The 27,751-nt window shown below is 44.3% G+C and overlaps 1 protein-coding gene across 3 annotated transcripts in view; it reads right to left on the bottom strand.

The window, feature by feature from the left end:
* Positions 1 to 8,591, bottom strand: part of LRRC31 (leucine rich repeat containing 31) — a 30,763-nt gene extending 22,172 nt beyond the window's left edge. For 2 of the 3 annotated variants that reach the window (XM_025377052.1, XM_025377051.1), the window contains exons 1-2: positions 8,291 to 8,591; positions 94 to 237 (exon numbers count right to left, since the gene is read on the bottom strand). In XM_025377052.1, the coding sequence (XP_025232837.1) occupies positions 94 to 237; positions 8,291 to 8,465 (319 nt within the window). In that variant the 5' untranslated portion in view covers positions 8,466 to 8,591. The remainder of the gene's footprint in view (positions 1 to 93; positions 238 to 8,290) is intronic. The other variant, XM_025377053.1, reaches the window with a different exon arrangement.
* Between the last annotated feature and the right edge of the window lie 19,160 nt (positions 8,592 to 27,751).

Raw genomic sequence — 27,751 nt, 5'->3', positions numbered from 1 at the left:
GGGGCTACTAGGTGGGTAGCTGAGTATGTTTTATCTGCTCATCTCAATGGAAAGGCCCTATCTTCCTCTATGCAAAGTCCACTGCATACAGACCCATTTCTTTCATGTCTGCTGTTGTTAATCCACAGTTATTCAAATCTAGACACTTGTTGACAGCCTTTTTGCCCAGCTTCTGCAGGAACTGCTCGTATTTCTCCATACTGGATCTCAATTCCATTTCTGAACTGAGAGGCTTAGCTGTGTGATAAGCATAAAAAAGAATTTGCTGTTAATGATGGATGTATTAAAGATGCATAGTGAGCACAATCAGATAAATGAAAAGACTGCATAACTCTGAATTGCTCTTTTATAAAAACCTCAACTCAGAGGCAGAGCCATTTACTAGGGACAAAGCTCAACTAACCACTGTTCCTGCCGCCAGGCGCTCAGACACTGCTTCAGGAGCCGGAGGAACTCAGTGGCTTTTCTATCATGACCTGACCTGGGCTTCTCAGCATGAAGACAGAGCTGCATTCCTGGGTGAGAAGTAAACCTGTCAGCCTGTCAGCCCAGCTTTTGAGATGCTTGCTTACTTGAAGGGCATACATATCTTTGGTGAATGCAACTACTAGGGAGGAAGCAGAGATACTTGCCTCCTCAAACCAAGCAGGTGAAGAAGGGAAAGCATTGAAATCACCATCAAGGAGCTTCAAATGGCTACATGGGGTGAGTGGAATTCTTGCCGGTCATTCCTAGACCATTCAATTGGCAAACATATATCCAGAGAAACTAGGCCTGGGAGAGCTTTTGCTTTTTCTCAACTCCTGCCAGAAAGTGCATTTGGAAAGCCTCATTTGTCCTTCTTGTTACTAGGGACTACTGTGGCACCCTCACCAGCTTCCTCTGTAATAACACTATAATAACATGATAGTGGCTGGGCGCGGTGCCTCATGCCTGTAATCCGAGCACTTTGGGAGGCTGAGGCGGGGGGATCACGAGGTCAGGAGATTGACACCATCCTGGCCAACATGGTGAAACGCTGTCTCTACTAAAATGCAAAAAATTAGCCAGGCGTGGTGGTGCATGCCTGTAGTCCCAGCTACCCAGGAGGCTGAGGCAGGGGAATCTCTTGAACCCAGCAGGCAGAGATTGCAGTAAGCTGAGATTATGCCACTGTACTCCAGCCTGGTGACACAGTGAGACTGTGTCTCAAAAAAAAAAAAAAAAGAAAAAAGAAAAAAGAAAAAAGATAGCACTATAATAATAAAAGCTATCATTTTATTGAGCACCTGTTATGTACTCGTTCTTTGCCTACTTGCAGGTGCCAGCTTTTCTTTTTTTTGTGGGGGGGTGGGATGGAGTCTCACTCTGTCGCCCAGGTTAGAGTGCAGTGGCATGGTCTCAGCTCACTGCAACCTCCACCTCCCAGGTTCAAGCAATTCTCCTGCCTCAGCCTCCCGAGTAGCTGAACTACAAGCACCTGCCACCATGCCCGGCTAATTTTTGTATTTTTAGTAGAGACGAGGGTTCGCCATTTTGGCCAGGCTGGTCTTGAACTCCTGACCTCAGGTGATCCACCCACCCGGCCTCCCAAAGTGCTGGGATTACACGTGTGAGTCACCATGGCCTGCCAGGTGCCAGCATTCAAGACATACATAAAATACATCATACTTTTGTAAGGAAAAGTGAATAGACGTGTACTGACAGTGATTTTAAAGTGGTTTTATAAGTGAAATATACAATTGTAAACATATAGATTATGTATACTGAAATCCAATAGGAAATAATAAGTTCTGGAATGTGCAGTAATATTAACCCTGACAAAAAGGTGTAAGACCACATAGCTAAGAAGAAATACATTGGTACCAGTGAAAAGTAAAAGATAGTAGGATTGCGGTGGTAATAAATTTAGACCAAATGATTAGCAGGATAATAAAAACTACATCTCTAATCCACAGCACTCTTGTGGCTTCCTGTTTGGTCTAAGAAAACCACATGCAGGATACACATCCTTGTTGGGATGATTGGTGTTACCACATTTCACCAGTAGGAGGCAGCAGCATCCACCATGTAACCTTTCACTCTCACCTTCCATTTTTATGGCACATTGGATACAAGGTATTTAATTTTGGGTAGAGTTGCCAGATTTAGGAAAAACAACAACGGCATGCCCAGTTAAATTTAAATTCCAAATCAACAAGGAATCATTTTATAATATGTCTCAACTATTGCATGTATTTTCTCTGGCAACCCTAATTTTGGGTAGGGCAGAGCAGAGTTGTGGATAGGAGACAGGGAGGGACAGCCTCTTAGGTGCCAGAAAGTACAGTACATTTTGTCTAAAGGAGTCACAATCCATTTCATAGATTTGGAAACTTAGAGAAATGATTAACTAGGAAGAAGCAGAGCCTGAATTTGAACCCGGAGTAGTTTGTTCCAAAGCCTATGGTGTGTGTGTGTTTTATTTTTGTATTTAAAAAATTTTTTCTGTGTTGCACCTTATTGCTGTTTCTCTTTTGTTTTTAAACTTTTTATCTCAACCTACAATCATGCCCAAGTTCCAGCCCCACCAAACCCACTCTTTTCTTTTCTCCTCAAGACACTGCTCTGTCAAGCATTTCCTTTACTGTCAAATGTTTGGAAAGAGTGGTTTGCACTTGCCGGCCCAACTCCTTCCCCACATTTGCAAGCTAACCCTCTACCTTCTGGTTGCTACACTCCTCTATCCAAATCAATTGTTTCTCAAAGGTCACCAGCAATAACCTAGAAACTGACAGATACAGAAATCTCTTCTCAGTTCACATCCCACTGGGTGCTCTGTCATGTTTGATGTGACTGACAAGTAAGCAGTCGGAAGACCTGGTCCAAATCACGGGTCTGTTCGAGGAACAAGTCACTTAATCTTTCTGAGCCTTGGTTTACTCATCTGTGAAATGCCTGGTTCCTTTCTCAAGAGCATCATGATTTAAACTTACTGGAACCTCCCAGGGACATGGTAATCTGCAGGGCCTTTTACCTGAGAGGTACTTGGTAAATATTTGTTGAAAGAGCAAACAATTGAATGAATGAATATTGGTTTTACAGTTGCTCAATTACCAAAATAAATCATCATGATAAATCTTTATCAAAACACTTAAATATAAAAGTGAGTACTAACTTATGAGATCCCTGGACATCTCCTCACAGATCATGATTTCAATTTTTAAAAAATCTGTGAAACCGGCCGGGCACTGGGGCTCATGCCCGTAATCCCAGCACTTTGGAAAGCTGAGATGGGTGGATCACCTGAGGTCAGGAGTTCGAAAGCAGCCTGGCCAACATGGCAAAACACCATCTCTATTAAAAACACAAAAAATTGCCAGGCATACTGGCGTGCACCTGTAATCCCAGCTACTTGGGAGGCTGAGGCAGGAGAATCGCTTGAACCCGGAGGCAGAGGTTGCAGTAAGCCGAGATCATCCCACTGTACTCCAGCCTGGGCAACAGAGCAAGACTCCATCTCAAAAAAAACCAAAAAAACCTATGAAACCAAATCAGCCAAGCATAGTGGCAGGATCCTGGAGTCCCAGCTAGTAGGGAGGCTAAGGCACAAGAATCTCTTGAACCCGGGAGGCGGACGTTGCAGTGAGCTGAGACTGCGCCACTGTACTCCAGCCTGGGTGACAGAGTAAGGCTCTGTCTCAAAAAAGAAAAAGATAAAGAAAAAAAGTATGAAACCTTCTCTTCACAGGATACCTTATGTCAGAGATCACTGTGTAGAACAGGTGAGTCACGGCTGCTGCAGCCAGGCTGGAGTGGGGTGGGAGGCACCCATGGGGGGCGCATTAGTAACCACACAGGAGCGGCTCTGTGGAGATTGAGGCCTTTTCCTAGCTGTGTTAGCTCCAAACGAAGCTCTTGGTCCTTAGTGCTCTCACTAAGTTCCTTTCTGACTGAAATCTGTCAAGGTTTGTCAACCAAAACACTCGACATTCATAAGACGTTATTACACATTGCTAACATGGGTGGTACTGTACCAGGAACCAAGATAACAAGTTCCTGTTTTCAAAGAGCTGCCTGTTTCATGAGAGAGATGGCAAGAAAGCCACCGTTACCATATAGATGAGAAGCAGAGGCACGCAGGGGTGTGTGGTTGCACACTTCACTGACAATAAGTACCCCAAGTCTGGGGATTCCAGGTCGAGGAGGTGGATCTCGGGAAGTTTCCAAGAGAAACTGGTACCTGGATTGCACCTTAAAGGAAGAGTGGGAGTCATCCAGGTGGGTGGACATGAGAGAGGGATATGTCAGGGAGGGGTGCAGGGGAGGATGGTAACACGAGGGAACATCTTTCTAGCCACAAAGAACCACTTGCTGGGGAGGAGAAGAATGTGGCCAGTCCAGGGAATTATAAGTAAATCAGAGTGCCACACGCAGAGGATGAGGGCGGCACTGTGGTGGGAGGTGGGAGAAGGCAAAGGTCATGAAGAGATATCCAATATCCAACTGATCACCAATACCTTGAAGGCCATGCTTGGGAATATAGATGAGAGAAACTCAGTGAAGGATTTTAAGCAGGCGAGAGACACCACCATATCTGTGGTTTAGAAAGAGCACTGTGGCAGTGTGGAGGACAAATTAGCAAGAGAGCAAGACTAGAAGCACAAAGCCAGTTAGGAAGCTATTGCTGTGGTCCAGGCAAGAGACAATGAGAGCTAGGCAGCAGCAATGGGTAGGAAGAACCAGGTGGGAGAGCTATTTGGGGACAGAATTAACATGACTCCAGGAGCCATTGAATTTTGGGAGAAATAGAAATGAAGAACCAAGCAGTTTGGGTGGTCAGTGTTGCATAGCAGGGATGACCCCGGCTTGGTTTTGCACTGTTAATTTAATCACGATTACATTTATTCATTAACCTCATTCCTGATGCTCTAAATCACACTCTAGAACAAAAATGAACAATTTTCTGATAGAGATGGTCTTCTTTTAAAGACAGACTTTAATTTCCTATATATAAAAACATACTTAAAATACATTTAATCTACTTGCTGCTTATACTGTATTATTTTTGGCATTTGATGGCAAACAATCTGATGGAAGGGAGGTTAGGTATAAATGATATAAAATTGGCTAGGCACGGTGGCTCCTGGCCAGGCCTGTAATCCCAGTACTTTGGGAGGCCGAGGCAGGCAGACCACCTGAGGTCAGGAGTTTGAGATCAGCCTGGCCCACAAGGTGAAATCCCATCTCTACCAAAAATACAAAAATATTAGCTGGGCATAGTGGCGCACGCCTGTAGTTCCAGCTACTTGGGAGGCTGAGGCAGGAGAATCACTTGAACCCAGGAGGCAGAGGTTGCAGTGAGTCGAGATTACACTGCTGCACTCCAGCCTGGGCGATGGTGCGAAACTCTGTTTCAAAAAAGAAAGAAAGAAAGAAAATCGGCCAAGGGTTTTTTGTTTTGTTTTGTTTTTTGGTTTTTTTTTTGAGGGTCTTGCTCTGTCACCCAGCCTGGAGTCCAGTGGTGCAATCATGGCTCACCACAGCTTCAACCTCTAAGATTCAAGCAATCATCCCACCTCAGCCTCCGGAGTAGCTAGGACCACAGGCACACACCACCATGCCCAGCTAATTTTTAACTATTTTCTAGAGACGGAGTGTTTTTTGTTGTTGTTGTTGTTGCTGTTGTTTGAGACGGAGTCTCACTGTGTCACCCAGACTGGAGTGCAGTGGTGCAGTGGCATGATCTCAGCTCACTGCAACCTCCGCCTCCCAGGTTCAAGGGATTCTCTTGCCTCAGCCTCCCGAGTAGCTGGGATTACAGGCACCTACCACCATACCTGGCTACTCTTTTATATTTTTAGTAGAGACTGGGTTTTACCATATTAGCCAGGATGGTCTCAATCTCCTGACCTCATGATCTGCCTGCCTCAGCCTCCCAAAGTGTTGGGATTACAGGTGTGAGCCACCGCACCCGGCTGAGACAGAGTCTTGCTGTATTGCCCAGGCTGGTCTTAAACTACTGGCCTTAAGCAATCCTCCCGCCTCAGCCTGTCAAAGTGTGGGGATTACAGGCATGAGCCTCCATGCCTGACTGACAATTACTAAAGGTAGGTGACCATAGGGATTCTATATTCTATTTTTGCATATGCTTAAAATGTTTTTAAAATGCTTTTAATCTAATAGATAATATATTGATGACATTGCACATAACACGTAACTTTAGAGAGAGATTTGACAATATTTATTTTCATAACCCTTGAATTTGCAATCCCTGTTCTGGAAATTTATACTTTAAAAATAGCTGAAATATGGTGAAACAGGGAATGGGAAAGAAGGAAAGCCAAAGATACTCATTGAAGGACAAACAAGGAACTCACTGAGTACTTAAGACGTATGAATGTGGCCGGGCGCGGATGCTCACGCTTGTAATTCTGGCACTTTGGCAGGCCGAGGTAGGCGGATCACGAGGTCAGGAGATTGAGACCATCCTGGCTAACACGGTGAAACCCCATCTCTACTAAAACTACAAAAAAAAATTAGCCGGGCGTGGTGGTGGGCACCTGTAGTCCCAGCTACTCGGGAGGCTGAGGCAGGAGAATGGCGTGAACCCGGGAGGCGGAGCTTGCAGTGAGCCGAGATTGCTCCACAGGACTCCAGCCTGGGCGACAGAGCAAGACTCCGCCTCAAAAAAAAAAAAAAAGACATACGAATGTAATGGAATATTATGCAACCATGAAAATTATGCATGTGAGCATCATGTAGCAAAGTGGGAATTGAGCAATATAATAATATATTCCAGAAGTAGGATCACAGCTCCATATAAACTCAGGAGGTATCTGGAAGTTATTACAGCTGTGGAAAAGATGCCAATCTGGCCCCAGCGACTCTCTGACTTGTCTTCCACTACCCCTTCCTCTCCGTGTCTCCCATCCTGCTTCAGCACCCCTGACTTCCTGACTCTCTCTCAAACACTCTAGGCTCAGTACTAGCTGGGGCCTTTGCATGTACAGTCCCTTTGCCTGGAAAGCTATTTCCACAAATACCTAAGTGGCTGGCTTTAGTCATTCATTCAACACAGCTGATTTTATTCAGATTGCTGTTCAAACGCCTCCAAATCGAAGACTTCTTTCCTCCACCCCCATCTAAATAGCACACCATCCCATCATTCTTTGTCTCTTTAGCCTGCAGTATTTTTCTTCATATCATTTATCACCACCTGAAGTTGTATCTGCATTTGGTCCTTTTCATGGCTGTATTTCTAACACTTAGCGCAGGCATTACCTGCTGACTGATAGAACATAAATGCATGCACATGAAAAAAAAGACTGAGAAGAATCTTAAAGAAATGATCGTTTGTGTTATAATGAAAGGAAGTTCGGTATTTTCCCTAAACCTTTCTGTAGTGTTATGTTGCTTTTGACAATTTAAAAGTAAAATTATGAATCATTTAAAGCATTTAAGTAACATAATAAATGATTAGCACAGAGACTCATAGTTTGAGTCTTTAGTCTCAAAAGTCTTAAAGTCTTTAGTTTAACCCATAAGATCACTTTAGAAGAAAACTCTAAAAAATAAAGAAATACATAGGCTGGGAAGGGTGTGTGTGTTGTTGGTGGGGGAGGTGTGGGTGGTTAATGGGTATAGAAAAAATAGAATATATAAGATGTACTGTTTGATAGCACAACAGGGTGACTATATTTATCCTTTGTGTTACAAGCAACCTGTTATGCTCTTTTAGTTATTTTTAAATGTGCAATTAAATTACTGTACATTTAAAAATAACTAAAAGAGGCCTGGCATGGTGGCTTACACCTGTAATCCCAGCACTTTGGGAGGCCAAGGCAGGAGGGTCACCAGAGGGCAGGAATTCGAGATCAGCCCAGCCAAGGCAGTGAAACCCCATCTCTACTAAAAATACAAAAATTAACTGGGCATGGTGGTGTGCACCTGTAATCCCAGCTACTTGGGAGGCTGAGGCAGGAGAATCGCTTGAACCTGGGAGGCAGAGGTTACTATGAGCTGAGATCATGCCATTGCACTCCAGCCTGGGTGACAAGAGCAAAACTCTGTCTCCAAATAAATATATAAATAAAACTAAAAGTATAATGGGATTGTTTGTAACACAAAGGATAAATGCTTGAGGGGATGGATACCCCATTCTCCACAGTGTGATTATTAGGCATTACATGCCTGTATTGAAACATCTCATATACCCCATAAATATATACACCTATGATGTACCCACAAAAATTAAAAATAAAAATGTTTTAAATGTGGAAGTAAAAACAAAACAAATACAACAGCAAAACACCAGCAGCCAGCAGCTTACCAGTCTCTGAGGGGGCTGTCTTCTGTATCCAGTTGGTGGGTTGGGAATCAGTTGTTTTAAGGTCATTGTTCTCTTTTCTGCTTTCAGCTTTGGAGCCCCTGAGAAATTTGTTGACAGATGAAGTCTGGGGCTTAGTTTCTCCTTCTGAGGAAGTTTTCTTCCTTGTTTGACTCATGGTGAAGTTGACTGGGGTATTTCCCAATAAGACATCTTCCTGTTGTTTTCTGTTTTCTAGGATTTCTAAGAAGAAAATAAGATTCTGTCAAGCCTGTGTTCAATCAAAATATCCTCCCCTACGTGAGTGCCCCCCACCCCCCGCCCCGCCACCTTTCTTTTTCTGTTTTTTTATTGCTGTTAATGTTTAACGTAACAGTAAGAAATGATGTAACCCAGGATCCGGGAACCAATACGAACCCAAAGCAATTTGAGTTTTTAACTTTGCCCTATTTCATTGTGTGAGATATAAGTCATCAAGCACGACTTCGGCAAGTACATCTCGTGTGTCAACACATCTTAAATTACAGCTGTCAGTTAGAGTTATCTGAAGACTTAGCATGCCTTTAAAAGGGACTGGCCATTTGCAAAGCTGTCCTCAGAGGAGTTTGCCTTCAGGAACCTCCGCCTTCCGGTGACCCCCACCTCTTTCCTTTGCACGCAGGCTCCTTTTTCTCTTTGCATTTTCATATTTTCTCTACCCCCAACCCTGCACCACCACCCCACTGAAACATGTTGGCAGTAAAGAATTCATTCATTCCATAAATAGTTTTAAAGAATCTACTGTAGGCCAGTTAATGTTCTAAATGCAAAAGGTTCAATGATGAACAAGAGACAGTTCTTGTCTTTGATGGCATCTTAACCTGGTGGGAAGATAGACCTGTATGCCATTGACTGAGTGGGACAAGAGCTAAGAGATGGGAGGTGGTCAGGGAACCCACAGGTAAACTAAGCATGCCTTAGAGAACAGACTTGGAACAGTGAGTGACATTGCCTGGGTTTTGAAGGACTGGGAGTTAGCTTTTTAAGAGAGGGAAGAGCATCCCAGGCAGAAGACAGAGCAAGCTCAAAAGCTCCCAGGCAGGAAGGGCTGGAAGAGCCTAGCATTGGAGGTGGGGATGTCAGTTGGGGGATGTGGAGGTTAGGGGTGAGGTCTGGTATGATCTGAAGCTAAAAAGGATTCGTAAAGGTCAATCTGTTATCTCTCCCGAAATTTGCTTATATTTTATGGGAGGGCTAAGGACTTAAACTAAAGGGATACACAGAGGTGTTTTGTTTTGTTTTGACATAGAGATGGATTTTCACCACATTAGCCAGGCTGGTCTTGAATTTCTGGCCTCAGGTGATCCGTCCACCTCAACCTCCCAAAGTGCTGGGCTTAAAGGTATGAACCATCATGCCCAGCAGAGGTATTCTTGAAATTACAGTTTTCATGGTTTCCTCTCTAATAAAATAGCTCTTCCTGCAACATTATGTTCCAGAATGGTCCAAGAAACATTTTACCCAGGGAATCCTAAAAATGGACCTTGCAGAGCCTGCCTCCACTCCTGAGGGATGGAATGTTCCATGCACTTGGAGCACTGCTTTGGAAATCACAACTGGACATTCCATTTTTCTTTTAAAATTTTCCTTTCATATTAGAGCAGGGCCCAGCCCTGGTTTACCCAGCAACAGACAGCAATGGAACTAGACAATTATCCCATGCACAGCAGCACAGCTGACTAGAGTCTCGGGAGGTTAGGTGGAAAAGAAGAAGGAAAGGGGTGCTAACTCATAAATCTAAACATGACCTGCAGCCCTGGCTGCCCCACCCTGATTCCACCATCACCCCAGGCCTTTCTCAGTTTGCTGCTCTTCTGGCCCCTACCCAAGACTTACCTCCATGGTCATTTTCAGACAATTTCACCATTTAGAGATTTAGACAAGGCTATTCTCTGGGGAGCTAGCTCAGTAATGGTTTCACTTTTTTATCCTCCCCCCAAACGCACTGACTCCAACTCCCCAAGTCCTAAGAAAACAGTGCTGGAGGGCGCGCCAGGATGTGGTAATTTACCCAGGTGAAACCCCACCCAGCTTCTGAGGCCCAGTCAGTTCTCTGTGAAGGTCAGTACACTAAGGAACAGGCGAGCCAGGAAGCCAGGAAACACAGGAACCAAGGAACAGAAGAGGATGCAAAGGAGAGGAGAGGAACAAGAGAGCAGAAAGTAACCAGGAGGCTAACAAGGCAACAAGAAAGGACCATGCCAGAGGAAGGAAGACTTCTGAATGAAAAGGGGAAAGCATTTGCACATTTCTTCATATATAGTAGTTAAGTACTAGGTTACATGCTCATATTTAAAACAATAATAATTTTTTCTTCGAAATATGTCTGGGACATTCCTCTTCATATAAAAACTTACGTAAGCCCTCAGGCTTCCCATACCAAGTCAATCTTTAAAATCTTAGCTTCAATAAACCTTCCGCTTCCTCCTTATCCCTGCCCTGGACTTTATAAAGGTAATCCCTGGAAAAGGAATTTGGGAAAATTTGCAGATCACAGCACAACCACCACAATACAGCAGCTAAAAACTGGGGGCTTGTCCCCTCTCCCAGGGTCAAAAGCATTCACTTAAGAGCCCTTAGGAAAAAGAAATGACTGAAATTTCAATTCAACTCATCAATATTAATTGAGCAGATACTTTCCATATTTACTATATTCTTAACAGTTAAGGTTGTTTGCCATGAAGCCCCAAGAGTAACACATATTGGACACGTCATTTCTCTTGCATGTAAGCTGTTTTTATTTATTACTTTTGACAAAGTAAGGAATACCTTTCCTTTCTTTTCAATCCTTAGGTTTGGGTTTTATATAATTTAAAATTTTTGAGAAATGCTTTTAGAGGTCTTTTTTAATTCTTTTCTTTTCTTTTCTTTTTTTTTTTTTTAGACAGAGTCTCGCTATCGCCCAGGCTGAAGTTCAATGCCACAATCTCGGCTCACTGCAACCTCTGCCTCCTGGGTTCAAATGATTCTCCTGCCTCATCCTCCCAAATAGCTGGGATTACAGGCATCCGCCACCACACCCGGCTAATTTTTGCATGTTAGATAGAGATGGGATTTCACCATGTTGGCCAGGCTGGTCTCAAACTCCTGACCTCAGGTGGTCCGCCCACCTCGGCCTCCCAAAGTGCTGAAATTACAGGTGTGAGCCACCGCACCCAGCCAGTCTTTCATTTTTTGATGTAATGTTTCAGAGTGAATCATATTTTCAATGTTGTTTGTCAAAGGGAGACGCATTTTTCTTTCTCCACAGACTTACTTCATTAAAAAGGAAAGGAAATTCTGTTGCCTGTTATAACATGAATGAACCTTGAGGACATTATGCCAAGTGAAATAAGCCAGTCACAATAAGATAAATACTGTATGATACCTCTTCTATGTGGTATCTAAAGTAGTCAAATTCATGGAAACAGTAACAGTTGTGGTTGCCAGGGGCTGGGGGAAGGGGAAGTAGGGAGTCGTCTGATGGGTATAGAGTTCCAGTTTGGCAAGATGAAAAAGTTCGTCTTTGTGAATCTGTTGTACAACAAAGTGAATATATTTAGCACTACTGAACTGTATACTTAAAAATGGTTAAGATGATTAATTTTGTGTTCTGTAGTTTTTACCACAATTAAAACATTTTTAAGTGTATTTTTAAAAAGTGATTCAGGCTGGGCGCGGTGTCTCATGCTTGTAATTCCAGCACTTTGGGAGGCCGAGGCGGGCAGATATCCTGAGCTCAGGAGTTCAAGACCACCCTGGGCAACATGATGAAACCCATCTCTACTAAAACACAAAAAATTAGCCAGGCGTGGCGGTGTGCACCTGTAGTCCCAGCTACTCGTGAGACTGAGGCACGAGAATTGCTTGAGCCCGGGAGGCAGAGGTGCAGTGAGCCGAAATGGCACCACTGCACTCCAGCTTGGGCTACAGAGTGAGACTGTGTCTCAAAAAAAAAAAAAAAAAGAAAAAAAAGTGATTTAGAGGCCTAGAACTCTAAATGTAAAGTTTTAAGAACACATTAATCAATTTCTACTTTTATTTCCCTTCTTATGTATCCACAAATGTGACATGATTTTAGAAAATCCATGCCTAACTACTAGATAGATTTTTAATAAGCATAAAATAAACATCCTAGGTAATCAGAAAAAAAAAAAAAAAAAAAAACTTCAGTAACTCAGTTCTAAGGCATTCCGGTGGCATGCAGTACCTTGAGTTCTAAGTCTGATGAGCTTAGTTCAGCCTCATTCATAACTCTTGTCTTAAAAAGGCATTATTGTAGATATCTTTGTAGTACTTTAGTTAACTCTACTATTTTTAGTTAATTTAAGCAGAAAGGGAATTTATTAAAAGAATGATGTGGAAGTTCTACTAAAACAATGGCAGAGGTAAATATGTGTTTACCTCCACTTCTCTTTTTTTTTTTTTTTTTGAGACAGAGTCTCGCTGTGTCGCCCAGGCTGGAGTGCAGTGGCAGGATGGCGGCTCACTGCAAGCTCCGCCTCCCGGGTTCACGCCATTCTCCCGCCTCAGCCTCCGAGTAGCTGGGACTACAGGCGCCCGCCACCACGCCCGGCTAGTTTTTTGTATTTTTAGTAGAGACGGGGTTTCACCATGTTAGCCAGGATGGTCTCGATCTCCTGACCTCGTGATCCACCCGCCTCGGCCTCCTAAAGTGCTGGGATTACAGGCTTGAGCCACCGTGCCTGGCTACCTCCACTTCTCTTGAAACCACATTTAATCAACAGGAGATTTTTTTAAAAAAAATCATAAATCTGCAAGGATAAGGAGAACTGGGTAGATGTCACACAACTTTGAAAACTAGAGATCAAGAGGATGAATTTAAATGACTTTAAAGGTAAGTGCCTGCATGGATTGGGAGAACAAATTTTTTAAACGTCAGAATCCCAAGTCTCAGTAATTGACAGCATAAGGTAACTCTGAAGGAAAGAGAGGGGTGAGTAGGGCTGCACACAGGATGATTTGTGAAACATCTGTAAGAGGTTAAATTGTTAAATGCTATTTCTCACTTCGGGCAGCCAGGAGGCTACCCCTTCCCCATCTGGCAAAAGAATGTCTATTTTCACGACACATAGAAACATAGAAGATCTAGACTCAGACACTGGTCATATTTTAGTACCTTATCTGAAAGGAGCTTAAGTGAAGTCTGTAACTGAGCCATGAAACCCTTCCCTATTCCCTCTTCTATTCCTCCAAGAACACCCTGGCAACCAAGTGTAACTACCCACTTCGCCACATAACAGAGGTAGAGTGGATGACAACTATCTGAAGAAACTGGCCAGTCTAAGAGAAAAGACCTAGATAACGAATAAGTCCTTCAGCTAAATGAATCTGTCCCTGCCCAAGCACATTACAAAGAAATCCACTGATTGACAGGCCCTACTTATGTACAGACATTCCAGTATAATGCATAATCTACATATGCATGGAGCACCCAGGATCTCAGGATATTTGAGGAAAAATTCTGACATAAAAACGAGGTGCAGAAACAGTAAGAAGAACAAAACTCAGAAAATAAAGACAATGTGGGGAGAAGAAGGGACTTTTACAAATCACTATTATACTTAGAGTGTTATGAGATGACGTATGGTTCACAAGTCAAGAGAACATTCAGAGAACAGAAGAACTTCTAGATAGCAGTTTCTTGGCAAAATGAAAATGTTGATGGTGAAGTGGGTTTTTGTTGTTGTTGTATTTATTTATTTGTTTGTTTGTTTATTGAGATGGAGTCTAGCTCTGTTGCCTAGGCTGGAGTACAGTGGCGCGATCCCGGCTCACTGCAACCTCTGCCTCCTGGGTTCAAGTGATTCTCCTGTCTTAGCCTCACAAGTAGCTGGGATTACAGGCATCCACCACCACACACGGCTAATTTCTGTGTTTTTAGTAGAGACGGGGTTTCACCACGTTGGCCAGGCTGGTCTTGAACTCCTGACCTCAAGTGATCCACCCACCTTGGCCTCCCAAAGTGCTGGGATTACAGGCATGAGCCACCATGCCCGGTTGTTGGTGCGGTTTGGAATCTACCCAATCCTCTAACAATAACCCCTCTGAGGCCCATAAAAGCCCTGGGCTCAGCCAGAGTTGAGTAGATGAGGGAACAACCAGCTGCAGAGAGGAACCACCTTCTCTGCTGAGAACTTCAGAGATCTGCAGAGACCACCAAATGACCTGCCTGCAGAGAGGAACTACTCTCTCCAGGGCCTCCTCTCTTCTGAGTGCTGAACACTGAGGGCATGACCTGCCTGCCTGCAGAGGGGAGCTACCCACTGTGGGTCTCCTCTGAGCTGTTCTAACACTAAATAAAGCTCCTCTTTATCTTCTTCACCCTTCATTTGTCTGTGTACCTCATTCTTCCTGAACTCAGGCTAAGGTGCTACCAGCCACAGAACTCAGGCAAAGGTGCTACCAGCCACAGAGTTTCCAGGAAGAAAATAGACACTCCAAAGATCCAGTAATAATATTATTCAGGCATAAAAAAGTAATGAAGTATTGATACATGACTAAATACGAATAAACCTTGAAAATATGCTAAGCGAAAGAAGCCAGACACGAAAGGCCACATATGTTATTCCATTTATATTAAATAGCCAGAATAAAACAAAGTAGATTAATAGTTGTACATTGGGGTGAGGAGATAGTGATACAATAACTAAAGGATATGGGGTTTCATTTCCACATTTCTACAGAAATGTGGAATTGTCCTAAAATTGATTGCAGTGATGGCTGCACAACTCTGAATATATTTAAAGTCATTGAATTGTACACATTGAATGAGTGAACTTACACATTTTTGGTATATTTTGTGGTTAAGCTGTGAACAACTTTTACATAGCCATAATAATATAAGCACTGTATGTTAAAACTCAGGAATAACCACACTGGAATGCTGAGGGAGGGGGAAATTTGCAAACATGTAGCAGAAATAAATCCTCATTTGCCCTACAAAGAAGACAACAGGTAATACCTAAACCTGAAATAACAGGATAAGCATGTTATTTGGAAATGCAGACGAAAGGTAAAAGAGATGCGTTTCCTGAACAAAACTCTTACTTACTATGTTTACAGTTTTCTGAATCTGACAGGAACAATTTAAATTAATTTTTTTTCTTATTAAGTCTTTCGGGAAAGGGAGATGAGAAATCACAATGTCAACTCAAAGAACTAAAAGCTGTTCTCGCTTTTTACAACCTCCTGGAGAAAAATGAAAACATGGAAAATATATACTAGCTATGTCATTTACAACTTAAGTAAAGGATAACAGGCATTTTGTGAATTAATAATTTCCTAAAAAAAAAAATCCTAAATTCAAGCAAATTATTTCAAGTCTAGAAATTACAAATTACATTGAAGGTGCTTAAATACATTAAAAGCATTTAGGGAAGCTGAAAGTTTTCTCCTAATATGAACTAGAATAAGAAAACAGTTACCTAGCACTCCCAGAAACTTGCTTCAACTCAAGCCTTTCATAGCACATCATCTTTATGGATGTTTTGTCTTAGTTATTTCTTTTTAATCAAAGCTGGGCAAAAGGAGACACAAATTATTCTAATCTCTATTTTCTCCTTGTTACCACTGAGTGCAGACACCACATTCTGCACCATTAACCCCATTGATGCGGCAGGCTGGGCTCTCTGCTAGAACCTTGGCCCCTGCTGCCTTCGAAGCCTAATATAATTGCCACAGCCAAGGCCATGTCTTCAGAATGGATTCTGCATGATTCTTGCTTCCTGGTGCCATAGCTGCAGCTTCTAAGCCTCCTCAGAGATTCTTTGAAATACCTGTGGAATTAAAAACAAAATACAGGCTGGGTGCGGTGGTTCACACCTGTAATCCCAGCACTTTGGGAGGCCGAGGCGGGTGGATCCCTTGAGGTCAGGAGTTTGAGACCAGCCTGGCCAACATGGCAAAACCTTGTCTCTACTAAAAATACAAAAATTAGCTGGGCATGGTGGTACCCACCTGTAATTCCAGCTACTCAGGAGGCTGAGGCAGGAGAATTGCTTAAACTGGGGAGGCTTGAACCTGGGAGGTGGAGGTTACAGTGAGCCAAGATCGCACCACTGCACTCCACCCTGGCAACAGAGCAAGACTTCGTCTCAAAAAAAAAAAAAGTTTTAAAATGCATTTTGAATTTAAGCTGCCTGGTTACATCATGAGCTGGGGAAAGCCTGAGGTCAGAACTGAGATAACCTGACAAAGACAAAGGGAAGGCCACTGTTGGGTGAAGTGCTCTGCTCTCAGCATTTCTACCCTGCTGCTCTATGGCATCCTCCACCCAGCTGCTGATGGTAGGGGCTCTTACTCCACTGTCTGTGTTGTGCTCTTGTTCCTCCCTGATCTTCTCCCAGGCTCTCCCGGAGGAAGCCCAGGCTCAGGAGGGCCATCCAGCCTCCAAAACCCGAGTCCTACCACCCCCAAGCCAGCTCACCTCCCACATCCCCATAGACTTTAACTATGTAACTGGCTGTGTGGAGCTTTCTCACCTCTGAAATTCTTGTATTGCCTGACCTGTATTTAAACATACATAGCCATGAATTTAAGTAATATTTAAGGTATTAACATCTTGTTTCCTCAACTGGGCAGTTAGTTCCTTAAGGACAATAGCCATGAGTTGTATTTCTTTGCACCTATTAATACCCAGTACCATCATTATAGGTCACAGATGTTCATAAATGTGTGACTGATGCTGAGGCAGGCCCATTCTGCAAAGCTCCAAGAGCAACTGTATTTCAAGGCAAATGAGGGAGAGCAACAGCAAAACATTCATGGTTCACATGTAACAAAGGGACTAAATCTGCTTGTCCTGTGAAGGAAATGAATACTCGAAGAGCCTGCCCAGGTAAGCAGATTCTGTTATTGACCTAAAGTTCATTGTCACAGGGGCATTTCTGGTAAAGCCCTCAGCTTAGGACTGCCAAAATAAGAATGTGCATTCGGCCAGGTGCTGTGGCTCACGCCTGTAATCCCAGCACTTTGGGAGGCCCAGGTGGGCGGGAGTTTGAAATCAGCCTGACCAATATGGTGAAACCCCATCTCTACTAAAAATACAAAATTAGCTGGGCATGGTGGCACACGCCGGTAATCCCAGCTACTCGGGAGGCTGAGGCAGGAGAATTGCTTGAACCTGGGAGGTGGAGGTTGCAGTGAGCCGAGATCGCACTATCACACTCCAGCCTGGTAACAAGAGCACAACTGTCTCAAAAAAAAAAAGAAAAAGAAAAAGAAGAATGCACATTAGCCAGTAAAGAACATGACAATATGACAGTGAGAGTGAAATGGAAAAAATATTCCTTAGAGCAAAGAATGCAATGCACTTATTTTAGGAGGTAAAACTCAAGTCACCAGTTATAGAACAATCAACCCTTTGTCCTATCCCAACCTTAATGTTTAGGTCAGTTTCTTGGGTAGGAGGCTGCGATAGACATTACTGTTACACACCAGTACCTGCCATTCTCCTCCTCTCCCTGGATTATCTTTTTGAATTTAGGTGGCCTTGTGACTTGCTTTGGCCATCAAAATGTTTGGCCATCAAAATGTGGAATTGAGGTGTGACACTCCTAGGCAGAGGCATTTAAGAGCCAGTGCCCAGTTTTTGCAGCTGTCTTCCCTTGCAGCAGCAATCATGGGAGCAGATGTTCAGTTAGAGATGCCGCAACGTTGGAGCAGGGAGACGGGGTGCATTCACTCAAAGTATACTTACTGAGCACCAACCATGTGCGAAGCATTGTTAGACACTGGGGATATACTAGTGCGCAAGGCAAGGTCTCTGACCTCATGGACGTTCCTGTCTGGCAGGGCAGACATCTATTTTCAACTTAAATATAAGTCATTATTTAATTCTGGCTGTGATTCATGTTATGAAGACAGTAGAACTTGTCCAGAGAGCACATAAATACAGGCATCCCGAGGCCTGAGGTTCAATGGGAAGGTTGATTTAAGAACAAATAGGAGGGGCCAGTTAAAGACTATTCCAGGCTGAGGTTCTGCATCAGGGAGGGGTACAGCGAATCTGAAAAAGAAAAGGTCAGTGTGGCTGGACGAGAGAAAGTGGGGCAACAGTTCATGAGACTTGTGAAACATGTAGAAGCCAGATTGTGTGGGGCCTGTGGGCTCTGTTAAAGAGTTCAATCTTTTTTTCCAAAACTGACTTGGGTATTCTTGAAACAATGAATGGTCACTTACCACCCTCCTGTTATATTTTCCTTTATCCCAGCAGCCCTTGTGGGCACAGCCCTTGTGCGCACAGAGCTCTTCCCAGTTGGGAAAGAGTTAAGCAAGTTGAGAGGTTGAGCATATACCCTTGCGATGAGGTCAGCAAGGGGTCTATCCCATTCCTCCCGTAGCAACCACGACCTTCTACCATCCCAGTGATGCTGGCTACAACAGGGAAGCATGGCTGGGACTGCACACTCCATGGAGCTGGTGGGAGCCCTGCCCTCCTGAGTGGGGCTGCAGCCACCCAAACTGCAGTTGTGTATCCGAGCCTCCCTGTGCTCTTAGAGGGGGCTAGGAGTAGGCAGGATCTGCCTGCCCAGGTGCAGCAGCAACTGCCAGACCTGCGGCTACAGAACTGGGCCTCCTGCTCCACAGAGCAGGCAGGAGCCAGGGACAAGCAGGAACTCTACCCCTTCCGAGTTCGCAGGAGCAGCCACCCTCCCAAGTGTAGGACCTGGGCATCTTTGCAGCCTGCAGGCACCAGGCTCCCACTGCCTGGTGCCTCTGTGGTCCCAGCACCTACTGTGATCTCAGAGTGGGGTTGGGGCCATGAATGGCAGTGGGAGGCAGATTGATTCCTGGGCAGAAGGGGGCAGGTCCCTGGTGAGGCCCCATGTTCAGGCCAGGGAGGGCCTGAAGGCTGGGGGCTTGGGCTGCCAGTCCTGTGGACTAGAGTGGAGACTTGGAGTGCCTTTTCCGGACCCACCCATGGCTGCCCCTGGACCAATCAGCATGCACTTCCTCCCCTCCAAGGTCTGTAAAAGCCCTAGGCTCAGCCAGAGCAGGGCAGAGGACGGCCAGAAGGTGAAGAGGGCAGAGAGACAGACACATCAACCAGCTGCAGAAAGGAGTTACCCTCTCTGCGGAGAGCTGCAGAGATGACCGGCCTGCCAAGAGGAGCCACCTTCTCCAGCGCCTCCTCTCTGCTGAGAGCCGAACATTCAACAGGATGACCTGCCTACAGAGAGGAGCTACCCACTGTGGGTCTCCAACACTAAATAAAACTCCTCTTCATCTTCTTCACCCTTCACTTGTCTGCATACCTCATTCTTCCTGGAGGCAGGACAAGAACTCAGGTCAAGGTGCCACCAGCCACAGAGGTTTCTGGCCAGAAAATCAATACCCCAAATATCCCATAACACCACGGTATTGGCAGCAATCTTTGGCAGAGACCAGGAATCACTGGCTAGCTTAGTAAAAGAGAATTGCCACATGTATTAAATAGCTGTGGAATCATGGAGAAATGGATTCTAAGTTGTCTTTCCAGGAAGAACTCCCAAAGCCACCCCACATAACTGTGCTACCCAGAAAGCTGTGGCCTGGTCATAGTGAGGACACTGCCTGTTGAAACTAGAAGTAGTGTCACAGCTGCTGGCTCAAATCACAGACATCAGGAAATTGGATGTCATGTGACCTGCTTGTCACCCTATGTACCTCAGTTGCAAATTCAAGGCTTGCGTAAATGTGAAGGATCAGGAGAATCTAAATCACTTCCTGAACCTAGCTTCAAGTGAGGCTGGGAAAAGTCATTTTAACTTTGTTGTCTCTGCAGTAGGGAAAACCTGCTAGAAGGGGATTGAAATTCAGTGTATAATTTATTGTGTTCATCACACCACATATCAGAGGAACCAAGGTTGACAAGTGGGATCCCCACTTTGGAAGGTCTTCTTTCACTTTAGCTCTTCAAAATCCTATGCTAACCTAGTGACACTCTCCTTATCTTCCTATCGTATTTTTCCCTATCAAAAATAAAACCACTGTGAAGCATGTATTTCTCCACCTCTTTAGCATTTGATTAAAGCATATGCCTTTCTGTTTTTCTATGCCTTGCTTTGGGAACATTAGAAACTCTTAAAAGGGTGACTTCTTCATCACAGATGAGCTCTGTTGGAACCCAGCACTGTGTAATATTCATATACATTCTTATACATATATTACTCGTCTCACTGAGCTCCTGTATAATGCAGTTGTTCTAGACTGTTGTGAGAAGGTTTAAAAGGCAGCTAGGTAATGCAATAGGAATAAGCTATGTTGAATCTTGCTTAAAGGCCAGAGGAGGGTAGATATGAGAAGTGACAACGTGCTAGCAGCCCTCGCTCGCTCTCGGCGCCTCCTCGGCCTCAGTGTCCACTCTGGCCGCGCTCGAGGAGCCCTTCATCTCGCCGCTGCGCTATGGGGGCCGCTCTCTGGGGCTGGCCGAGGGTGGATCCCACTCCCTCTGCCCGCAGGGAGGCGTGGAGGGAGAGGCGCAGGCGGGAACCGGGGATGTGCGTGGGGCAGCGGGGGTTCCCGGTGGGCACGGACTCGGAGGGCCCCACGTTCGGGGCAGCCGGCGCCTTGATCAGGGCTGGATCCAGTGTGTGGACTGCCGTTCCCTCTTGGCCGGGTCGTTCGCCACGATGGCGGTTCTCCCTCTCTTTCTCGCTTTCCCTCTTTTCCTCTTGGTCTGGGACGAGCTCCTTCAGGCTAGATGCCGCAAAATCCCCCAGGGAGTGCCAGGGAGAGGTAAAGCTGGCTGGACTTCTGGGACTGGTGGGGACTTGGAGAACTTTTGTGTCTAGCTAAAGGATTGTAAACACACCAATCAGCACTCTGTATCTAGCCAAAGGTTTGTAAACACACCGATCAGCTCCCTATCAAAACGGATCAATCAGCTCTCTGTAAAATGGACCAATCAGCAGGATGTGGGTGTGGTGAGATAAGGGAATAAAAGCAGGCTGCCAGCTCCCCCAGCGGCAACGGAGTTGGGTGATTTTCCTGCCGGTTGGAGCTTCGTTCTTTCAGTCTTCACAATAAATCTTGCTGCTGCTCACTTTTTGGGTCCACATCGCCCTGCGAAGGTCTGTAGCTTCACTGTTAAAGCCAGTGAGACCACGAACCCACAGGGAGGGACGAACAACTCCGGACGTGCCACCTTTATGAACTGTAACTCTCACTGCCAAGGTCTGTAGCTTCACTCCTGAAGTCAGCGAGACCACGAACCCACCAGCAGGAGGAAACTCCAGACACATCATCTTTAAGAACTGTAACACTCACTGCGAGGATCCGTGGCTTCATTCCTGAAGTCAGCGAGACCAAGAACTCACCAATTCCGGACACAGTCTTCATAGTTCTCTGGGTTCGTATCTTTTTCTGTGATTACAGTTAAAAGGTACAGTACCCATAAAACTCTGATTTCCTCTGCCTTTACTCTACCTTGGGCAGCATTTGTGATAAGGATGTATTTAGCTAGGCCTTTGATTTTCAGGATTTTGTGAGTCCTGATGTTTTGGCATAGGGCATATGGGAGGTTATATCCAGGTGAGGAAAATGTGACCATCTAAACCCCTATCAAGGCTTTTTCTTTTCTTTTCTTTTTTCTTTTTTTCCCTTTTTTTTTTAAAAAAGACAGTCTTCCTCTATTGCCAGGCTGGAGTGCAATGGCGTGATCTTGGCTGACTGCAACTTCTCAACTCCCTGATTCAAACTATTGTCTGGCCTCAGCCTCCTGAGTAGCTGGGATTACAACAGCTGCGCCACCACGCTCAGCTAGTTTGTGTAGTTTTAGTAGAGACAGGGTTTTACCATGTTGGCCAGGATGGTCTCCTGACCTCATGATCCACTTGCCTCGGCCTGTCAAAGTGGTGGGGTTACAGGCGTGAGCCACCGTACCCGGACGTATATGGAGGTTTTTAAAACTCGAATGCGCTCACTTTGTTACAATCTGCCGATAAGGAGACAAGTTCAATAGAAGAGGCAACTGAGGATGAACATCTCCGAGATGGGAGTTGCATACCACACAGGCAGGCTGCTTATTCTATCTTCTGTAATAACTCACTGTGTAAAAAAGGATGCACGGCTGCATGAGGACTAGAGAGGACTAACTGTTAAGGGTGGTGGACACGGCCAGGAAGGACTGAAGCTATGGCATTGGCTGCACTTAAGATTCTGCACCGAAGACTGGTCTTTGCCCTGTATTACCTTGGGACCTCAGAGAGGACTTGAAGTACGGAAGGGAGAGGGCCCCATAGCAAAGAGAAACCATTATTCCTGCCTGGCTGGCACTTATTTCTAGAACTTCTCATGGGCATTCAAATAGCCCTGGTGGAGTGTGGTGGCTCACACATGTAATCCCAGCACTTTGAGAGGGCAAGGCAGGCAGATCACTTGAGGTCAGGAGTTTGAGACCAGCCTGGCCAACATGGGCAGACCCCCATCTCAACTAAAAATACAAAAAAAAAAATTAGCTGAGTGTGGCGGCAGGCACCTGTAATCTCAGCTACTTGGAAGGCTGAAGCAGGAGAATTGCTTGAACCCAGGGGGCGGAGGTTGCAGTGAGCCGAGATGGTGCCACTGCATTCCAGCCTGGGTGACAGAGCAAGATTCGATCTCCAAAATAAATAAATAAATAACCCTAATAATTGGGAATATTAGAGCAAATGCCAGCTACCTAATAGTTGTTATGGTGGTGATGATGAATATGATGATGATATAAAAATCCAACACTTGTATATACCAGACATTATAATGAGCAGCTGACATACACCATCTCATTTAATCATCGCATTATATTATTCCATGTTATATAAGAAGATATTGAGGCATACAGCCCATAGATATTGAGGATCCCACAAATAGCAAGTTGTTGCTTGAGGAAATCCATGCTCAAATTCGCCCCATAACGCTTGCTACTTAACTATTTTTCGTCTCGTGGAAAACGTGAGATTTGAAAATTATAACTCTTGTCTATGAAAATTACACAAGTTCACCAATATCTATCCCAGAAAGATGATATATTACAACAAATTAAACTATTGTGAAACTCCTGTGAGATATATTCCACTTAGTCTTCTCCTTAACAGTAAAGACTTGAGAAGGAGCTACCAGGTCATTGAATTGGTCCCAGGGTAGGTTATGGAGTCAAGAAAGGGTAATCATTTCTGCCAATTGTTTCTGCCTCAGGGAGATTAATTTTAAAAGGCAGAATCATGCCTTGAAGCGGCACCTGGATATGAACAAAACCTTTGTTCAGGTCTCCCTAAAGTGGAGGATTTGGAATTCCGTGGCCACCTGTAGAAGAGGAGATGTCTCTCTGACGGGAATAGAATCAATGTGGATAAAGCCTGAGCGTTTTTCAGAACTCATTTAGGTAGTATGTTAGCTGGCTCAGGCTGCTGTAACAAAATATTGCTGACTGGGTGGCTTAAACAACAAATGTATTCATCACAACTGTGAAAAACGTAAGATCTTGGACTCACATTCTCCACAATTGTGGAGTTAATTGCTAGTTAAGTGGTAAGTATTATAAGGGCAAATTTGAGCATGGATTTTCTCAAGCAACGACTTGCTATTTGTGTGATCAGGACTCATAAAATACTGAAAATCGAAGGCCTGTTGACCAAGGTGGGGTTTGTTTCAGGTAAAGTTTCTCTCCTCAGCTTGCAGCGACTGCCTTCTCGCTGTGTCTTCACATGGCCTTTCCTCTGTGTGCACACAATGCCCAGCTACTTTTTGCATTTTTAGTAGAGACGGGGTTTCACCATGTTGGCCAGGGTGGTCTCCATTTCTTGACCTCGTGATCCGCCTGCCTCGGCCTCCCAAAGTGCTGGGATTACAGGCGTGAGCCACCAGGAGTGGCTTTTGAGAGTTTTTTACATATTTCCTCATGGGGCCCCCAGAGAAAGTGAACCACCACTGCCCATTAGGAGTAACCACTTCTCTGACACATATCCGGGACTGGCTTTTCCTCTTTCTGTTTCATTCTTCCCTGTCCCCAAATCAACTGCAAGTCTTCAAGCCCAAATTAAGACATATCTCCCCAAAGAAAACTGTTTAAACTTTTTTTTCTTTCACTTTCTTCATTAAAGTACTTATCCCTTTGTTTCAGGATTAATTATTGATGGAAAAAAGGTTAATTCTAGTCTATACCTATTAGTCATGTAACTTCTGCACTAAACTAATGGGATGAAATTAACCGTGATTGAGTGGAAACAGAAGGAATTCAAAATAACTCCTGGAGTGTGGGCAAGGAGAGATTTTACTCTGGCTTTCAATATATTTTATTTTATTTTTTCTCACTAGGAAGACATACAGTTAATCTCAAGAGCCAATGCACAATCAAAGACTGCTGACTTTTGGAGGCCAAGGCGGGTGGATCACGAGGTCAGGAGATCAGGACCATCCTGGGTAACGCGATGAAATCCCATCTCTACTAAAAATACAAAAAATTAGCCAGGTGTGGTGGCGGGCATCTGTAGTCCCAGCTACTAGGGAGGCTGAGGCAGGAGAGTGGTGTGAACCCGGGTGACAGAGCTTGCGATGAGCCGAGATTATGCCACTGCACTCCAACCTGGGTGACAGAGCAAGAGTCTGTCTCAAAAAAGCAAACAAACAAAAAAAACCTACTGACTTTTTTGTTTCTTAACTAGGCTTTATATAGTTTGTACATTAAATGAAGCTAGAACTTTTCTAGCAATGCAGTCACTCCCAAATTCTGGCTAGCAGCAATATCATTTATGCACAATAGTGAGGTTTCTGCTATTTAATTCGATTAAATTAATCCAGTAGTTTGGGCATGAGGGAAAACCATGTTCTGCCCTGAAAGGGCTCTTAATGACTGTTTTCATCCAGTAAAACAGTGGAAACTGTGTTGCCATTCAAGAAATGTGTCGACAGGGAACTGTTTCATTTATTGCTAAGGCAATTCTAAGTGTCATTTAATAGGTTGATTTTCAGAGCAGTCTGTGTCGTAATAAAGATTTTTAACATCTAGTATTCATACATTCTTTAAGGCTTGGGGACAAATATCAATTAAATATACAAATGATCCTTATCATCTTTGGCACATATCCATTTTATTTTATTTTATTTTTATTTATTTATTTATTTTTTTTTGAGGTGGGGTCTCACTCTGTCGCCAGGCGGGAGTGCAGTGGCACAGTCTCGGCTCACTGCAACCTCTGCCTCCCAGGTTCAAGTGATTCTGCTTTAGTCTCCAGAGTACCTGGGACTACAGGCATGCGCCACCATACCCAGCTAATTTTTGTGTTTTTAGTAGAGACAGGGTTTCACTATGTTGGCCAGGATGGTCTTGATCTCTGACCTCGTGATCCACCCGCCTCAGCCTCCCAAAGTGCTGGGATTACAGGTGTGAGCCATGCGCCTGGCCCTCTCACTAATTTTTTAAATAGTTATTTTTTATTTTAAAAAAAATGCTACTTATGGCTGGGCGCAGTGGCTCACACCTGTAATCCCAGCACTTTGGGAGGCTGAGGCGGGCTGATCACGAGATCAGGAGATAGAGACCATCCTGGCTAACATGGTGAAACCCAGTCTCTACTAAAAATACAAAAAAATTAGCCAAGTGTGGTGGTGGGTACCTGTAGTCCCCGCTACTCGGGAGGTTGAGGCAGAAGGATGGCATGAACCCGGGAGGCAGAGCTTGCAGTGAGCCGAGATCATGCCACTGCACTCCATCCTGGGCAACAGAGTGAGACTCTGTCTCAAAAAAAAAAAAAAAAAAGAAATTACTTATGTCAACATGTAATGGATTTATTATGAGTTGATATTTTTAAAATTTGTTTTAATTTCTAATGTAGTAGATATTGATAGACATACCTTTTTTTTTTTTTTTGAGACAGGGTCCCACTCTGTTACCCAGGCTGCAGTGCAGTGGCATGATCATTGCAGCCTCTACCTCTTGGGCTCAAGCTATCCTCCCACGTCAGCCTTCCCATGTAGCTGAGACTACAGGCGCACACCACCATACCCAGCTAATGTTTTTAATTTTTTTAGAGATGGGTCTCACTGTGTTGCCCAGGTTGGTCTTGAACCCCTGAGCTCAAGTGACCCACTTGCCTTGGCCTCTCTTAAGTGCTGGGACTACAGGTATGAGCCACTGCATCCGGCCAACATACCTATTTAAACAAAGGGTTTCGTTTGTTTGTTTCTTGGCACTCAGTATATTTTAAGAGTAAAAATGGATCCTGAGATCAAAAAGTTTTAAGAGTCACTGGTATAAGGAAAATAGCAGTGACTTTGAATTGAGACAGTCCCGCCACTTAACTAGCCATTTCTCCACATACCCCATCCCAATATGCACACACTGTAAACATACACATACACGCACCAATCAAGCTCTTTCTCATCCCCTACCTAAGCAAAACATAAACAATTTAGTTTAACAAATGAATATCTATTGACTCAACAAAGCGATTAAAAGAAAAAATTCCCCAACTGAGTAAATTACAATGGACTGAATGTTTATATCCCCCCAATGTTCATATGTAGAAATCCTAACTCCTAAGGCAATGGTATTTGAAAATAGGGTCGTTGTCTTCATTAATAGGAAGACATTATAAAATAAGTCTCGGAGAGGTCGCTAATTTCTTTCCTATGTTTAAAGACACAGAATAACTACCATTTGTAACTCTAAAGGGGTAGGTTATATGTATTCACATTTATTTATATATGCATAAAATATCTCTAAAAATACACAAGAGAGCAGTAACACTGATTGCCTTTGAGGACAGAAGTTGGAGTTGAAGGACAGAAATGAAGGAAGATCTTGGAATTTTGAACCATGTGAATATATTATATACTCAAAACATAAAGTACAAATTTTTTTTTTTTTTTTTTGAGATGGAGTCTGGCTCTGTCGCCCAGGCTGGAGTGCAGTGGCCGGATCTCAGCTCACTGCAAGCTCCGCCTCCCGGGTTTACGCCATTCTCCTGCCTCAGCCTCCCGAGTAGCTGGGACTACAGGCGCCCGCCACCTCGCCCGGCTAGTTTTTTGTATTTTTAGTAGAGACGGGGTTTCACCGTATTAGCCAGGATGGTCTCGATCTCCTGACCTCGTGATCCACCCGTCTCGGCCTCCCAAAGTGCTGGGATTACAGGCTTGAGCCACCGCGCCCGGCCCATAAAGTACAAATTTTAAAAAGCCAGCACAAATCCGTCTTCTTTCCAAAGTATCCCCAGACACTCATCCAGATCCACATGGTCCAACTGACGTTTGATTGTTGTGTCCTTTTTCGTGGAACTCATCTTTCTCTACCACATCAGAAGTTCTTTGAATGAAATGACCACCTGCATACTTGTAAGTCTTAAGAGTTCCCTGTTTTACTTAACACAGTACTGGGTATAAAGCAAATGCTCAATAAAATGTATTTATGAACTGGTAAGAGCTTGCTCCCAAGGGACTGAAATCCTAGTACTGTGCCAACTTTCCATA

Source organism: Theropithecus gelada, chromosome 2 (assembly GCF_003255815.1).
Source record: "Theropithecus gelada isolate Dixy chromosome 2, Tgel_1.0, whole genome shotgun sequence".
NCBI classification, from domain to species: Eukaryota; Metazoa; Chordata; class Mammalia; order Primates; family Cercopithecidae; genus Theropithecus; species Theropithecus gelada.
The sequence above is the reverse complement of the archived record's forward strand: the minus strand, read 5'-3'. Positions and strand labels throughout refer to the sequence as shown.